Raw genomic sequence first — 16,377 nt, forward strand, 5'->3', positions numbered from 1 at the left:
CCACACCGTCACAGGGCCAGGTGCGACAACCCTCCCCAGCTGGCCTCTACCACACCCTCACTCAACGGGTGTCCCCCTGGGCGCTCCCCCAGCACAAATCCTGACCAGTCACTAAGGGAGGTACAGAGACTCGGGGGCCCAAAGTGTTCCTAGACTGCCAGGGACCTCATAGGCCCGTGACCTATAGATGCCCTCACGAGGGCAAAGCAGCACATCTCAGAGGAAAGCCTGCACAGTGGGGTGCAGGGACTGTCCAATCTGTCCCCTGAGCCGTGACCTGTCAGAAACAGTCTGCTGTCCCACTTGGGGGCTCTCCCGGCAACCTGTAAGGTACTTAGACTTGGACACCCTCCTTGGGGGGCAAGGCCTTGTGTACCCACACACACAGACACCCAAAGGTGGACCACACCTCACGTCCTCCCAAGGCCCAGGGAGTGTCAGCCAGTCCATCTGAGGGACCCTGGCCCTGTCTCCCCATCACCAGGGCCCACGGCTGGGAACCTCCTTGGCCCAGGTCTTCTCACCTCCACCTCCACCCAGGGCTGTCCCCACTAAGACCTGCTGCTTTCTTCACTCACCTCCGAAAATCAGAGGCTGGGGGTGCCGTGAGGGTGCAGTGCTGAGTGTGGGGAGGACGTGGAGACAAGGACGTGCAGCCACCAGGAGGAGCATGGACTCTGGGACCAAAACCAAGTCCCGCTCCAATCCGCAGAGCAGCAGCTTCCTGCGGGAACAGCAGTAACTGGCCTGCTCACAGGCTGCTGTGGTTGGACATCACAGCACGTCCCCCACATGGTGGGCAGTTTCTTTTTTATTTAACATTCCGGTTCAAGGCCTAGCACACAGTGGGGCCTCAGTAAGGGGCTGGCGAGCAAGAAATGAACACGATGGGAGAAAAGAGTCATCAAAACGCTAACCTGCTAACAACAGAGCCCGTTTTGCTGCATGTTTTTACTATTAAAAAAGAAGTCTTTAATCTCTCCCTAAGAAATGTCATTACCATTCCATTCAAACTCTGGAGCTGGCTAAGGACTCTTGTCTACTTTGGAGCAAGTACAAGGACATTTATTCAGACCGGTCACCCATTATCGATTACCACAGTGCCGCCTGACACCTCTGCACGACCGCTTCCGGGAGGGAGCTGGACATCCGCGGAGTGGGGAGGCCCAGATTGACTTCTCAGAGAGAAGTCGCATTAATGGGATTTCCAAACCACGGAGGAGCACAGCCGGGACTGTGGCTCTGCGTCACACTTTCCCGCAGAGTCCGAGGGAGGTGACCACAGAGCCGCACCTGCAGCCAGGTGCCATGCAGCCGCAGTTCACAATCCTCATCACGTAACTTTTCAGAAAGAACAAAGATCTTACGTATCATAAATGTACAGGTCAGGGCCGAAAACGCCATACAAACCACTTTTCTTGCTCCAAGCACAGCTCTGTATTTTGTCCACAAAGAGAGGAGAGACCGCCCCATGCGAAGGGCCGTGGAGGTTGACAGGGGTCCCGAGCGCCCACCTGGAGACTCCGTCTTTCCTGGAGGCGCCCAGACCAGACCTCAGGGCCTTCACACGCCTATCCAAAGGTGCTGGAGCACGCCAGGCCTGCAGGGGGAGGAAACCATCTCCTGCACAGCCCTCGAGCCCCAAATGTGCTCTGATAAAACACAACGTGGTTGATACATGGAGAAAGCAAGCTTAAAGTCGCTAAGGACTTTCCAGACATGTCTTTAAATACAGCTCTAAATCCCCAGGACACCAACTTTACTGCCACTCTGAAGGAGTAGATACACCCCTCTTCCAGCTCCTCCCTGCAAACATAGCAGCAGCGAGCCGCATCCTCCTGAATATTCTCATTTCGAAATCCCTCCCCAGCTGACAGTGATCTATGCCTACTTCCTGTGGGCGGGCAGGCATGGAAAGCTTAGGACCTCAAATCTTAATGGGCTCATGAGAAAGTACGATGTACGGAGACCAGCTCCTCCTGCTTCAACAGGTTAACCCGATCACCAGTTTCATTGCCACCTGATCCACAGAATCCAGTGTGGCACCTGGGACATTCAGAGAGCCCCAAGGGCTGTTGCCTGGCACACGGGGCAGAGGACCCAGCAGGTGCGGTACTTGGAGCACGCTGTCCACCCTCACCCAGGCTTGGCAAGGGCAAGTGGAGACCCGAGGCAGCCTTTCAAAGGAGCCAGGACAGCAGATCCAAAGGATTCCTGGGGAAACGCAGGGCTGAGGACACCCAGATGGTGGAGAAAGTGAGTGACCAAACAGTAAATCGTTTACATCCAGCGAAAATCCCTAGCAACAGGAGCCAGAGGGAGGCGCTCAGGAGAGCACAGCACCGGACAGAGACACAGCAGGAGGTGCAGAAAAGGGCAGGGCCTGAGACAGACACAGCAGTTGGCCCCTCCTCTGCCCTAATGGAATGTGGGTGAGCTGAGTGCCAGGCAGCACAGCCTCAGAGATGCCCTTCCAACCCCAGTGCCCAGCTGCCTGGGCTGTTATGAGGACCGACGGTGAAAGGCGGAGCCGTACCCTGCTCAGACAGGCTCCTCCTCAGCACCTGCCCCAGAAAAAATGCAACGTCTGAGCAAGGCACGCAGAGCCTCCCACGTGGTCCCACCTGAGTCTAGCAGCCTTGAACCTGCCCTGGCATCCAAATACTCGGGCGCAGCCACACCCAACTGTACCTCACATAGAGCACGCTGTGCCCACCTGACCTTCAGAGCCTTGGAATGCTCTTCCTCCGTGCAACCCACCTCTCACTCATTTCCTGGACACCTGCTCTGTGCCCTTTGGAGGGATCTTCTTTGCACCCTTCCACCCTCCTTCTGTTCACCTGCAACTCAGTCCCCAGACCCTGCTCACATGTCTCCCCAGGAAGCCTCCTCCAGCCCCGGGAAGATGAACACACCTCATCTGCCCCACGTCCTCAGCACACCGGGGCACCTGTATGGCATTCTTCCTGACTGCTGGCCACCGGGTGGGCTGCGAAACTGCAGGTGGCAGGGGCTGCTGCCTTAGATAGGGCCCCCACTCGCTCAGTCCCCACAACGGCTTTTCCTGACCTCACTTTGTCTGTCACCTGGAGCACTGCAGGTGTGCTGCACCTCTCCAGCAAGCCCGGGGACGGCCGCATCCTGGCGCTGACCTCGGCCCCTCGCCCCAGCCCGCCTGCTGCTCCCCACACCCCTTGCCTGCTCTGTCCTGGCCCAGGCACTCGAGGCAAGAAACATCCTCCTACTAGAACCTACTAGAACCCATCATGCAGCACAGATCTCAATTCAGGACCCCCTGCCATGGCCGCCCTGCCTGGGGGCGGCTCTCGTGGCTCCCACCATGTGGCCTCATCACCTGAAAGGTGCCTGAGAGATGCTGCTGGTTTGCTGTCAGGATCCCTCTCTGGGAAAAGGGCCCTCGATAGCAGGCCCAGCTTTCCCGTTGCTGTGCCTGAGTGATAAGAACAGGGCCCTACCTGGAGGAGATACTGATAACTACATGTGGGCTGAGTGATTCGGGGCCCAAGGTGGCCAGGATCAAGCTCTCTCCTGAGAGGTATCAGGGACATCTGCGAAGTGCAGGCCCCACGTCCAGCTACCTCCTGACGCACCCTCCCCAGGGATGGCGAGGCTTGCACTGGCCATGCTGAAGAAAATAAAATGAAGACATTTCACCTAAGATACTGAACAAGGATCAGGTGCCATGACAATGCACCAGCGGCAGCAGAACAGGCTGCTTCTGGATCAAAGCTCCCTCTAGGAGACGTGCCTCAAGGCCTGCAGGGATCTGTGTGGCCCCTCTCAGCAGTGGACAGATGGGGGTCCCATCAGGCAGTCGGCATTTAACACGCTTGGAGGCTCTGGCCCTGACCTCTGCCCCATGCCCCTGGCTGCCACGACTGGTGTCCTGGAATGTGGGGCTGTATCTCAGAAATGGCACTGCCAGACCCACAGGGCACAGGAGGAACACAACCAGATAGCTCCTCCTGCATGGAAATCAGAAGGCTACAACACTGAGTGCCAATGTCCCCGCATCATTTTCATTCTCATTCATTCATATTCTCTCTCTCTCTCTCTCTCTCTCTCTCTCTCCCCCTCCCTCTGGTACAGGCTGGCAAGGTACCAGTTCCACAGGCCAGGAGCCATGGCACGCCCCCACTGACACAGTGCGCTGATGGGGGCTCTGGCCAGGACAGAGATGTGGACTGGCAGTGTCAGCCCTGGCTCCTGGCCTCTGCTCCAGCCATGCATGGCCTGGTAACTGAGAGACCAGAACCCTATTCGCATGGTGCCTCAGCAGGGCCCTGGAGCCCAAAGTACCTCACGCGGGGCAGAATATAAGCCACTGTGACACAGGATAAAAGGGAGGGACCCTGGGCAAGGTGCTCACGCTCCTAGACTCCCAGTTCCATCTTCTATAAAAACTGGAGAACAATGATAGACTGGCAATAAAGCCCAGAATGTGTACAGCACCACAGCTGACAAAACACCAGTGATAAGGGCTGTGGGGAGACAATCTTGCCTGACGCCTACTCTGTGCTTGGTGCAGGGCCAGGCACTTGCTATAGGTTAGGGCAGGCGAGGAAACCACGGCTCGCTGGTGCCTCGGTAGGCAGGTCTCACGGAGACACGGCCACGCTCGCTGTCCACGTCTGTGGCTGCTTCTGTGCTACAACAGCAGAGAAGTTGTGAAAAAGTCCATATGGCCCGCAAGCCTGAAAATATTTACTATCTAGCCCTTTACAGGAACGTCTGCCAAGCCTCACTGGAAACACCTTCTCAGTCCTAGCAGCAGCCCCTCGAGGCGAGGATCGGGAACTCAGCTTGCCCAAGGATGCACAGGTAAGCACTGAACTAGGACAGAAACACCCTCCGTCCGAGCCCAGGACGCCACACAGAACATGGACCCACCAGGGCTTCATGAAAGACTCAAATAAACCTTCTCCTGAATGGACCCAGATCTGTTTGGTGAACAGTAGGCAATTTGGAGCCTCCAGGTATAGAAGTGTCCTGGCCACAGATTCTCACACTCCAGTCCCTCCGCAGCACCTGCCCTTGGGTGTGAAGTCGGAGGATGTGCCCTCAGCAGGAGTCCACCGAGTGCGGTGTGAGGCGGCTCTGACCCTCAGGAAAGGAGGCAAACGGTAGAGGAATGACCAGATCCAAAGCTCAGGGAGACAAGCACCATCTTTCATCCCCTGCAATTTACAGCCAGCCCTGTGTGAGGAGCGCGGGCACTGATGATTAAAGATACACTTTGGGATATGGGTGGTGGAAGTGCAATGATTAAAATTCAAGTGGCCTTTTGGATGTCACTAGAAAGGAATTTAATAAATGCCTTAAGCCAAATGAAGTCATCTTGCAATACTTACCTGGCAAAAATAAATGTTCCCTTTTCTTAGGGGAAAAAAAGCATCAAATCACTAGGCGATAGGAAATGTAAAGTGTGGAGATGTTCGCCCGTTTACCAGGGAGTCCCCTCCCCACCTGCACCAGGTGTGTGTGAGGAGCTATTCTAAAGCAGCATAAGTACCTGCTTCAGGTGTACACAGGGCCCTGAAGGCAAACAGGATCTCAAACGAGAGGGGGCCTTCACCAAACTGGAAACAAAAATTCCCAGGCCCAGGAGGCCGGCTTCGCTGCTGCTCACTCACCGATCCACAGAGGCCAGGGAGCCTGTACTCAGAGCCCTGAATGTTCCCCAAGAGGATGAAGTCACTGGAATTTAGAGCAGAGAACCTGGCTTTGCATGTCCTGTCAGAACCTGCTGTTCTTTTTCATTCCACGGCCTACCCCAGCTGCTCCTCTGCTGCTGAGTCACACCCCGCACTCAGGCCCCCCATCAAGTCAGCCACCGCCCTGCATCCTCCCCTCCCCAGCAGCCTCACACACCCAGGTAAAGGAGGAGACCATCTCTCATATCTTATGCCCAATTTCTGCCTCCAAAGAAAGAAGAAGTAAAAACTAAGAGGCAGAAATGAAATCCATAGGCAGACAGCCCGTAGCCACACCCTGGGCCTGGTAGTTAAAAGATCGACCCCTGACCTAACTGGTTCTGTTATCTATAGATTACAGACATTGTATAGAAATGCACTGTGAAAATTCCTATCCTGTTTTGTTCCGATCTAATTACCGGTGCATGCAGCCCCCAGTCACGTACCCCCTGCTTGCTCAATCACGACCCCCTCACACGCACCCCCTTAGAGTTGTGAGCCCTTAAAAGGGATAGGAATTGCTCACTCGGGGAGCTCGGCTCTTGAGACAGGAGTCTTGCCGATGCCCCCGGCCGAATAAACCCCTTCCTTTTTTAACTCGGCGTCTGAGGAGTTTTGTCTGCGGCTCGTCCTGCTACACAGGGATCGCCCACTGTGGGATCGCCCTCCCCAGGTTCCACCCACCCCCCATCTGAGCTTCCCTCTCCCCATTAGAGCCATACTTCTCAGACTTACCAATGCCCTCTGACCCCACCTGCTTGATGCCCCCGTCATCCTGGCTGAATTCAGCTCCACGCACCCCCACGCACCTGATCTCAGCCATCGATGACCACTGCTGACACAGCGTTTGGATCTGCGTCCCCAGCAAATCTCATGTTGAATTGTAATCCCCAATGCTGGAGGTGGTGATGAGGCGGTCAGACTCTCCTGAGTGGTTTAACACTACCCTCCTCAGCGCCGTTCCCATGCTAGTGAGTGAGCTCTCCTGTGATTGGGCTGTTTAAAAGTCCGTGGCACCTCCCTCACGCCTTGCTCCTGCTCCAGCCACGGAAGACACACCTGCTTCCTCTTCACCTTCTGCCATGATCGCAAGTTTCCTGAGGCTTCCTCAGAAGCTGAGCGGATGCCAGCACCATGCCTCCTCCACAGCCTCTTTGGAACCATGTGCCAGTTTAACCTCTTCTTTATAAATGACCCAGCCTCAAGTGGTTTTTTTTGTTTGTTTTTTTGTGGGTTTTTTTGAGATGGAGTCTCACTCTGTCGCCCAGGGTAGAGTGCAGTGGTGCCACCTCGGCTCACTGCAAGCTCCGCCTCCCGGGTTCACGCCGTTCTCCTGCCTCAGCCTCCCGAGTAGTTGGGACTACAGGCACCCGCCACCACACCTGGCTAATTTTTTTTCTATTTTTTTTTAGTAGAGATGGGGTTTCGCCGTGTTAGCCAGGACGGTCTTGATCTCCTGACCTCATGATCCACACCCCTCGGCCTCCCAAAGCGCTAGGATTACGGCGTGAGCCGCCGGGCCCGGCCAGGTGTTTCTTTACAGCAGTGCAAGAGCAGACTAATACAACCACACGCTGAGGCCCTGCAACTCTCCTCGCTGATGGGAGGTGGGAGCTGCCGTCTCTGCACAAATGACTCACGGCTCCACCAGAACCACATTCCCCGGTAGGGCCACGGCTGCCCAGGGAGCCTACTCAGCTGAGTTGCTGAAGGCAACAGAGATCCAGAGATCTGCTGAGTGGGGTCTGGTTCTAGAGGGTGGGGTGCGTCTTTTCTGCTGTCCAAAAATGGGGGCAAAAGGGAAAGTGGCATCCATGTTTTACAGAGGACCCCAAAACTGGCTCTCACGGGCCCGGGGTTCTTCGAGGAGCTGGGACTGCCTCGCCCACCCGTGGCTTCCCCCCCGGCCACTGCATGCATCCATGAGGGAGCACGCGACCCCTGGGGGAGCAGGGCAATTCTCTTCCATCTGGGCTCTCTGCATCATCGGCTTTTCTTCCATGCCTTTTGTCACCCTCATGACAATGCCCCTCATTTGTTTTTTGGGTTTTTTTGTTTGTTTTGTTTTGTTTTGTTTTTTGAGATGGAGTCTCGCTCTGTCACCCAGGCTGGAGTGCAGTGATGCGATCTTGGCTCACTGCAAGCTCCGCCTCCTGGGTTCATGCCATTCTCCTGCCTCAGCCTCCCGAGTAGCTGGGACTACAGGCGCCCGCCACCACACCTGGCTCATTTTTTTGTATTTTTAGTAGAGATGGGGTTTCACCATGTTAGCCAGGACGGTCTCGATCTCCTGACCTCATGATCCGCCCGCCTCGGCCTCCCAGAGTGCTGGGATTACAGACTTGAGCCACCGCACCCGGCCCATTCGTTTTTATGAACTATCTATTTCAGGGCCTGGGACAGTATAGGTGCTTATAAACAACCTTTTATTGACACATGTCCCAAGAGGATTTTAAGCTACCTTGTAAGGGGTTAAAGAGTAACTGAAACCTGTAATGGCTCAGCTAATAAACACCCCAGTTTAGGGGAGAGTAATCACCCGATTGCTTTCCTATGATTACTATGTATTTTCATTGCCAAAAGATGCAATACAATTTCATGGTTACTTGGCCCTGTAAAATAGAAATACCCTCAATTTTTAAGATATGAAGAGGTTTTATAACCAGGGTACTGTCAGTTCGAGAATGAGTCCCTGGTACAAATGAGTCAATTCATGACAAAATTTAATTTCAAGAAAATTAACGCAATAAAGATGCCACAATTGTGCTTAAAGTTTTAATACCTATTAGGAGTTTTAGGGAGGTGGTGCAGAACCGTGGGCAAGCCGATCCATTTTCTGGCTCCTCAAAAATGCGACTGACTTAATAACTAATTTATTCATAATGGGGACAGTATTACAAGGAGCTCTGTGTTTAATGAGAGAAGTCTGGGTCTCAAACAACCTAACCAATCACAAAAATGGAGAGCATTTGCAATTTACAGGATATTAAGTTTTGTTTCCTGTAATATTACAGACAGCTGATCAATAGCACTAGACTGACAGCTACTTTAACCAAACAGCCCAAGGTAAGGCTTTATGTCCCAGCAAATGCTGCTGGCCAGAAACTCTGTAGCTGCCAAACACTTCGAAGAGCAAAACCCAAGTCGCAGACACGAATGACAGGCTGCTGACTGGTGATAATTTCCGTAGTGAGATCATTAGACCAGACAAGCGGCATGAAGGAAAAGCAAAGTCAAAATGCAGGCCTTCAGAGTCACGACACACTCACAGCCACCAAGGGGCACACTGACCAGCAACCGGCGTCAGGAACAAAGCTCTGGGGTATCGTTCTAGAGGACTCATACGAAAACAGGCTCAGAATAGGAGACTGGACAGCACGGAGGCCCAGCAGGCACCCCGTTCTGTGGGAAGAATACATCTAGCCTGAGGCCCTGTGGGGAGCAGCTGGTCAGAAAGACCCCCCAGGCCCTTCCTAGCAGCTCTGGGACCCCCAGCCCTCCCCACCTCCACGGGCAAGGCACCAAAGTTGGGACCCGAAGCAGTGCCTGGGACCGAAGCAGCCTCAGAAAAAGCCTCCCGCCTAGAGCTCTCCTTTCCAGAAACGCCCAGCATCAACTCCAAGGGCGGCTGCCCCCTGCAAAGCCCGAACACACAGCGCACGAAGGGCTGTGCTCACTGCAGTAGAAAGCCTGGCTCTTGAGGTGCCGGGATGAAAACCAGCCATACGCGTCTTTCTTTCGCGCTCTGTAGAGATTGGATTCCCGATCCCACATAATGGTGCCTGCTATTTGTAACCGATGATGAGAGGCTGGCGCAGGAACCCCCCACAGCACCGCCTCTGCTTCAGCAAACATCTCAAACAAAATGAAAAGGTGCTAGAAGAAGTGATGGGACACTCAAGGGAACAGAAGTGGCTTGTTCCAGAAAACTCAATCTCCTGAAGAACTGAATTTCATCAGAACTGGTGAAGAGTAGAAAATTTCATAGCACACTGAATCTGTGACTTTTTAAAAATCTTTATTAGACGTAACTCAAAATATAGACAAGGTGTGAGTCCCGAGCGTGAGTTTTTTGGCAGATGCGGCTCAAACTCACAGCAGAGTCACCGGCATCCCTGGCATCCTCCTAGCACACTGCTCAGAATGTAACTTCCCAGCGCGTTCAAGGCTGCTGTCACCGTGCAGGCAGAATGAAACTCAGCCACAAAGAGAACGGCCTGAAGTTCTTTTCCCTGTTTTACATCTCCTCAGATAAAAAACATGCCAGGAATACACTTTTTATTTTTACTTATTTATTTTTTCAGATGGAGTCTCACTCTGCCACCCAGGCTGGAGTGCAGTGGTGCAATCTCGGCTCCCTGCAACCTCTGCCTCCCAGGTTCAAGCAATTCTCATGCCTCAGCCTCTGAGTAACTAAGAATACAGGCGTGTGCCACCACGCCCAGCTAATTTTTTGTGTCTTTAGTAGAGACGGGGTTTCGCCATGTTGCCCATGATTGGTCTTGAACTCCTGAGCTCAGGCAATCCACCCACCTTGGCCTCCCAAAGTGCTAAGATTACAGGCGTGAGCCACCGTGCCCGGCCAGGAGTATACTTTTTAAAGACCACATTGCAATGGAGAGAGCGTTTTGAGGGCACAATCGAACGCAGCACACAGGCCCAGGGCAGAAGGCGACAGGAAGCGGCCCGGCTCCTGGCACCCCCGTGGCGGAGGGCGGAAGGAGAGCTCACCTGGTAGGTGTCCCACAGGCGGATGGTGCAACGCAGGGGCACCTCCCTCATCAGCAGGTTGTTCATCCAGCGGAAGGCAAACTGCAGGTATCTCACCTCGTGCTGGTCCAGGTGCCGGTGCACTTGCTCTGCACAAAACAAACACAGGCCCCAAGGCTGTCAGGGGTGCCCTCTGGAGGCACTGGCAGCCAGGTCACTGGTGCCCCCAAGGCCCTGTGCCCGCCCCAGAACCCCACTCCAACAGGGAATCCCAAGCAACAACCCCTAAGGAGCAAAGAACTAATTCTATTAACGGGAGACTACGGCTCTCTCTTCCTACAGGAAAGTGAAAGCTGATGGTGCTGCTGATGTGATGATTATAATCATGGCCACGTCCGGGCGCGTCACGCCCTAACACCCAGGAAGATGGGGGGAGGGGGCTTGGGTTGACACCCACACCGTGGGGCTCCACAGATAGACGCTCTTTCCCCGCCCCACACAAGCTCCACAGACCCAGGCTGGTGTCCCGGGGGAGCTTAGAGAGAGAGAGAGGAGATGAGCTTGCCAGCTCCTCAAGAGGGGCCCAATCTTGTCCAGGGAAATGCTCCACCTATGCCTGGACCCGACTGTTGAGTGAGCAAGTGGGACATGAGGCCTGCAGGCCAGGTGGAGGGCACCCCTCGATTCCAGGATGGGGACACCCCTGAAGACAGCTGGGCCTCTGGAAAGAGGCAGGCTTTACCAAGCATCGCTCCCAGAAGCACACGCCCGCACCAGCCCCAGGAGCTCCCCTCTCATCAAGCTGCAGTGGGCGGCAGATTTGCAGCCTGAGCTCAGACCCTGTGCTCCCTGCCTCATCCCCTGCAGAGTCCTGGAGGTGTCACTCCTGGAGGCAAAATCCCGGCAATCATGGTGCCTATGCTCCTCTTTCCAATGTTCTGTCCATGAAGTCCTACTCTAAAGGGCCTAGAAGAACGGTTACCGCTTTATAAAAACAAACAATCATTACTAATTATTGCCCAACTGAGCCGGATAGTGGATCCTTGGTTTTTAAAATGCGGGTGCACCCGAGGGCAGCTGAGAGCCTTCTTTCTGCAGCTCACTTCCTTACCCTACTTCCAAGTTACACCTTCCTTCTCGCCACGCTTACCTGACCCTGGCTTGTCCTGAGAAGTGACCCGGAAACACTTCACAGGGATCGCCATTCCCTCAAAGAAAGTTCTAGAAACGGGATATAAACAAATGCCAGAGAAAAGCTACTGTTCTGTTTACTGGTTTGTTTTACTCAAGTCCCTGGTAACTTGCAATATTTCAGCAACAAGCGAGAAGCAGGGGGAAGAGGAACAGGAGGGTCCATCCTGCAATGCCCTCCACCTGACGGACCAGGAGCTCTGCCAGGACACGCGAGTGCCGGCCTGGACTTCAGGGCCACAGGACTGGGAGCTGCCCTCACCTAAGGACGGTGGCTGGTTTCCAAGCAGGCGCCACTAGGCTGGCCTAGAAAAGCATGGGCAGCTCTGGTCTCATGATGGGACCCTGCTGTGATGGGAGCTGGTCCCTTTGCTGTCTCTGTCCTCACTGTTGCCCTCCTCCCCTAAACCACTGCTGTCCTCAGCTGACCACAGCAAACGTGCTGGGGCAGGGCTCCTGTAGGGCTGGGTGTCGGGGATGCCTGCAGGACGAGGCTTTGGTTCACACTGTGGGGTAGACACAGCAACACACGCTCCATTCCAACACGACAGTGAATAATTAATTATTGTGCTTCGTTAAAAGAGACTTGCGATTATAGTTATTTTCAGATAGCTAAAGAATGTTGTTTGGAAGTAGGATTTGATTTATTTTATATAGGCCTAGAATCTGGGGGATGAGGAGGATATAGGACATCATATTTGGATTTCATTATGGAAATTATTTTCCTGTGGAAAGATAAGAGAATGTGGCCAGGCACAATAGCTGTAATCCCAGCTCTTTGGGAGGCTGAGGTGGGAAGGTTGCTTGAAGCCAGGAGTTTGAGATCCACCTGGGCAACAAAGTGAGACCCTGTTTCTACAAAAACGTGAAAAACGTGGTGGCGTGCATGTGTAGTCCCAGCTACTCAGAAGGCTGAGGCAGGAGGATTGCTCGAGTCTAGGAGTTCGAGGCTGCAGTGAGCCGAGATTACGCCACTGCACTCCATCCTGGATGAGACAGGGAGACCCTGTGTTTTTCTCCCATAAAAGAAAAGAAAAGAGAATGGACTATTGTGTGAGCTATTGGACTTCCCTTTCATTCCAACAGGACATGAATAATTAACTGCGGAAACTGCACAACTTGTCGGAGCAGAACAGCAAGGGCTCCCCTCTGAGCCCCAGGGACCAGCCTGGGGGGAAGTCACCAGGGAGACTGGACTGCCTTGCCCACGGCCCAAAGGAATGCCCTCCAGGAGGCTGCCTGGACCCAGAGGCACCCACAAACACACACACCACGGTGCGCTGCCTCTGCAGTAACAAACTTGAGCACCAAGAGCTCCAGGCCTGCAGAGAGCAGGTACAAGCAGGCCAGGCAGGACCAGGAGGCAGGCGGGGGTGGGGGTCCCTGGCAGCAGAGCAGCCTGCAGGGCGGCTCCTCCAGATGGCATCTGCTCAGACACTCAGTTGCTACAGCGGGGGTTTGGTCTGCTTTTTGCTTTATGAAGAGGTCTGGCGCACACCACACACACTTAGCCATAGACGCCCACACGTCTTCATTAGCAAGCCCACCTGTCTCCCCTGCCCCCACGAGAGCTTCAGAGGTGGAACATTTGGGTGGATGAGTGGCTGGGAACGCAGGTGCCTGATGACTCGGGGAGCCTGACGCATCAGTGCCACAGTCGGCTGCAAGCAAAGAGGGTCACACGCAAGCAGCAAGGACAGTTTACTCTGAGCGACTGAAAATGTTATTTGTGTATTGAAACCAAAACCAATGCATAATACGCCATAAAGTCAATTATCATCATGAGTTGTTAGGATAAAATCGCGATTTCAATGAAATTTCATCTCTGCACTGGGCCTGTTCGAGCTCCATCGTCCAAAGTCCCCAGCACGTAGGCCAGGGATTGCCTCCCCCGCTGTGGAGCACTTCTGAAAGGTGTTGGGCTAGAAACGTTTGAGGAGCCAGGCCCAGAGTAGCCGAGGGACAGGGAACGCATGGGCCTGCTTTGGGGGCGAGGAGGGCCTGACGCCAGGGTGCAGTGGGCTTGGCAGTGACCTCAGGGATTCCCAAACAGGGCTGGACATCATCGTGTCTTCATCTTCCTCCTCCCCCTCCTCTTCATCCTCATCACCACAGGAGCTGTTAAAATACAGATTCTCATCTCGACTCTCTCAATCAGACTCTTCCAGGTGGGATGTCAGAGACTCTGGAGAAGATGCTGACGTGCCAGTGACACCTCCGCACTGGGAACACCTCAGAGGGCAGTTCACACAAGGATGTGGCACCATGCAGGCTCCCAGACACAGGAAGGTCGGGTCCCAGTGGCTCAGGCACCCGCTCCAGGAGCTCCACGCCGAGGGAGGGGAGGGCTACAGTGCAGGTCCAGAGGCGGCGCCAGCATGTTGCTCACTTAACAGCTTCCTTCTAATCCGCTGGTGCTTTATTAAAGACATTTATTTTAAAAATAAAACTAATTTCACTACCAAGAAATGGTTCCCACAGTCTCGTAAGTAAAGGGCAGCAGGGCGAGTGGAGGAAACAAAGCAGTGCGGCCAGGGGGCCCCTGAGGCCGCAGCCCCGGCAGAATTTAACCTCACGGCTGCTCATTGGGGGACGGAGAGACCAAAGGGGGTGCCAGGAGGTGTCTCAGGATCCCCACAAATGGCCCACAGATGAAGAAACACTGGCCCCCAGAATGAAGTTAGAGTGCCTAAGAAAGGCACCAGAACCCCACTCCCTCCTCAGCCTTCACCGCTGCCCTCCCCTGCAACGCCGTGCCTCCTGCAGTGGCACCAGGTGACCAACAACACCCAGGCCACCATGCAGGCTTCCCCGTGTCCCGGGCTCACCCTCATGGCAGCCTTCCACCAGGGCCCCTGTCTCTGCCCAGTGCGAGGCTACCTGGACGTCAAAACTTCTAGATGCTTCCAGAAACACCCTACGCTGTGAGTCTTCCCCTCTTCTTGGTTCTATACACACCTCTATGGATGCATTTATCACGAAAGGGGCATAAGCACTCAGGGCGCCTGCCCACTCTGGGGTGTGAGCCGGTCAGGTGTGGGTCCAGGTCTGTGTTGTCTTTGTTTCCCTGGCCCCCAGTACACACGACTGAGTGTCTGTGAGTGTCTGTCAGGTGACTGTGATGAACGAATGAGTACAGAGAGCAAACAGGTAACTGGAAGACCGACACATTCCCAGCCCGGCCGTCCTCCTCTTCTATTTCTCAACACGGCAACAGCGAGGAGTTTTCCAGTCACACCCTAGAACATGACGTTCTTCTCAAAGAACTTCCAGAATCATTTCTAACCTGAAGTTAATCTGCAGCTACAAAACTAAACCAATAGAAAGTTCTACGAAGCCCTGAGGGGGCTCCACCAGCCAGGCCTGACCTCTGCCCGTGCCCCTCGGAGGGCGGAAGTCCGCCCGGGCTGCTACCAGCCTCTGCTGCCCCAGCGCACTGACAAGTGGAATTCCAGTCTCATGAACAGGTAAAACCAGCTATTTAGAAAATGACTCCATTTACTCAACAAGGCTCTTTTGCACATTTTTTTACTCAACAAAGGTCATTGTTCAATGAGCTTCCATGAAGCTGACCACTTGGGGAAGGCAACACCTTTCCAACACAAACCGGCAAGAAACAGACTTGAAAGTTTAAACACATATCAGTATTTCTGGAACACCTGTCATTGTGGTAACTAAACAGAGTACAAATTAACCCACTTGCAGGGACTGCGGGGTGGAAAGCACAGAGACCACCAAGACCCCAGCCCCTCCCTGAGGGATGCTGACTTGAGGAGAAGGAGCCCATTCCGGCCAGAGCACAACGGCCAGCTGACCTGCGCAGAACTCCCACTGCACAGCTCCTGAAGGGGGACACGCATCTCACACCCTGACCCTGGGGACCCCGGCCCCGCACCTCTGAGGTGAGGTAGGTGAGGGGACCTGTCCAAAGGTGCACACAACGAGGCGGCCGAGTCAAAATGGGCCTGAGGATTGCCCCGCTCTGTCCCCTCGAAATGACCCCGCCAGAGCAAAGCACGGACCCACCCTTGCGTCTCTGGGCACCTGCACCCTGGGCACAGCCACCCACCCTCCTCAGGGCAAAGCCCAGGACATCTGCAAGAACACCCAGTCACGAGGAATTAACCAGAAAACCGGACACAGTGTTAACCTCACGAGAGCACAGGCAAGGCCATTCCAGGACAAGAGGCTTCTCTTTCATTGGTTCCTTAAGGAAAGATTTACCAGGGGGCTCCACTTCCCAGGGCTGCCTCTGAAAGCAAAGCTACTAGGAAGGCAAGGCCTATTTCTGCCCGCCGGGGACTCAGCAGCCTGCAGCAAACAGCAAAAACAAAGCTGTGCACTGCATCCAAATCACAAGCCCTCTGAGTCCTGAGTGCCTTCGGCCTGACACAGGAGCTTGAACTCCTGAAAGGAGCGATAAGGCAAAATCCACGCCCACCCGGAGGTGACGGCAGGTACAGCACGAGGCCATGGGGGCCACAGCGAGGGACTCCATGGCGAGTGCTACGCTGGGTCACCCAACACAGCCTGGCTAAGCCGGCTTGATTCTGAAGCCCATGGGACATCCAACCCGAAGGCACCGGGCAGCGTCCTTCTTCACACGGAAGTGGTCACCTACCACGATTCCATGCCTTCTCTGGCAGCGGGTCATGAAGGGGACAGGCGCAGCCAGCCAGGGCCTCACACCCTGGACGTGCATCCCCAGCAGGTGAGCCTCCTCCCGTCTGGGCACGGTGAAGGATGGGCTGCTAAACTCCAG

General features: G+C 54.5%; 1 protein-coding gene across 4 annotated transcripts in view; it reads right to left on the bottom strand.

Moving 5' to 3' along the window:
• TBC1D22A (TBC1 domain family member 22A) overlaps positions 1–16,377 on the bottom strand; it is a 416,627-nt gene that overhangs the window by 121,785 nt on the left and 278,465 nt on the right. For 3 of the 4 annotated variants that reach the window (XM_028827584.2, XM_015150588.3, XM_077949319.1), the window contains one exon: positions 10,446–10,573. In XM_028827584.2, the coding sequence (XP_028683417.1) occupies positions 10,446–10,573 (128 nt within the window). Of the gene's footprint in view, positions 1–9,719; positions 9,958–10,445; positions 10,574–16,377 lie in introns of those variants that run through there. The other variant, XM_028827586.2, reaches the window with a different exon arrangement.

This window comes from Macaca mulatta, chromosome 10 (genome assembly GCF_049350105.2).
Source record: "Macaca mulatta isolate MMU2019108-1 chromosome 10, T2T-MMU8v2.0, whole genome shotgun sequence".
Taxonomy (NCBI): Eukaryota; Metazoa; Chordata; class Mammalia; order Primates; family Cercopithecidae; genus Macaca; species Macaca mulatta.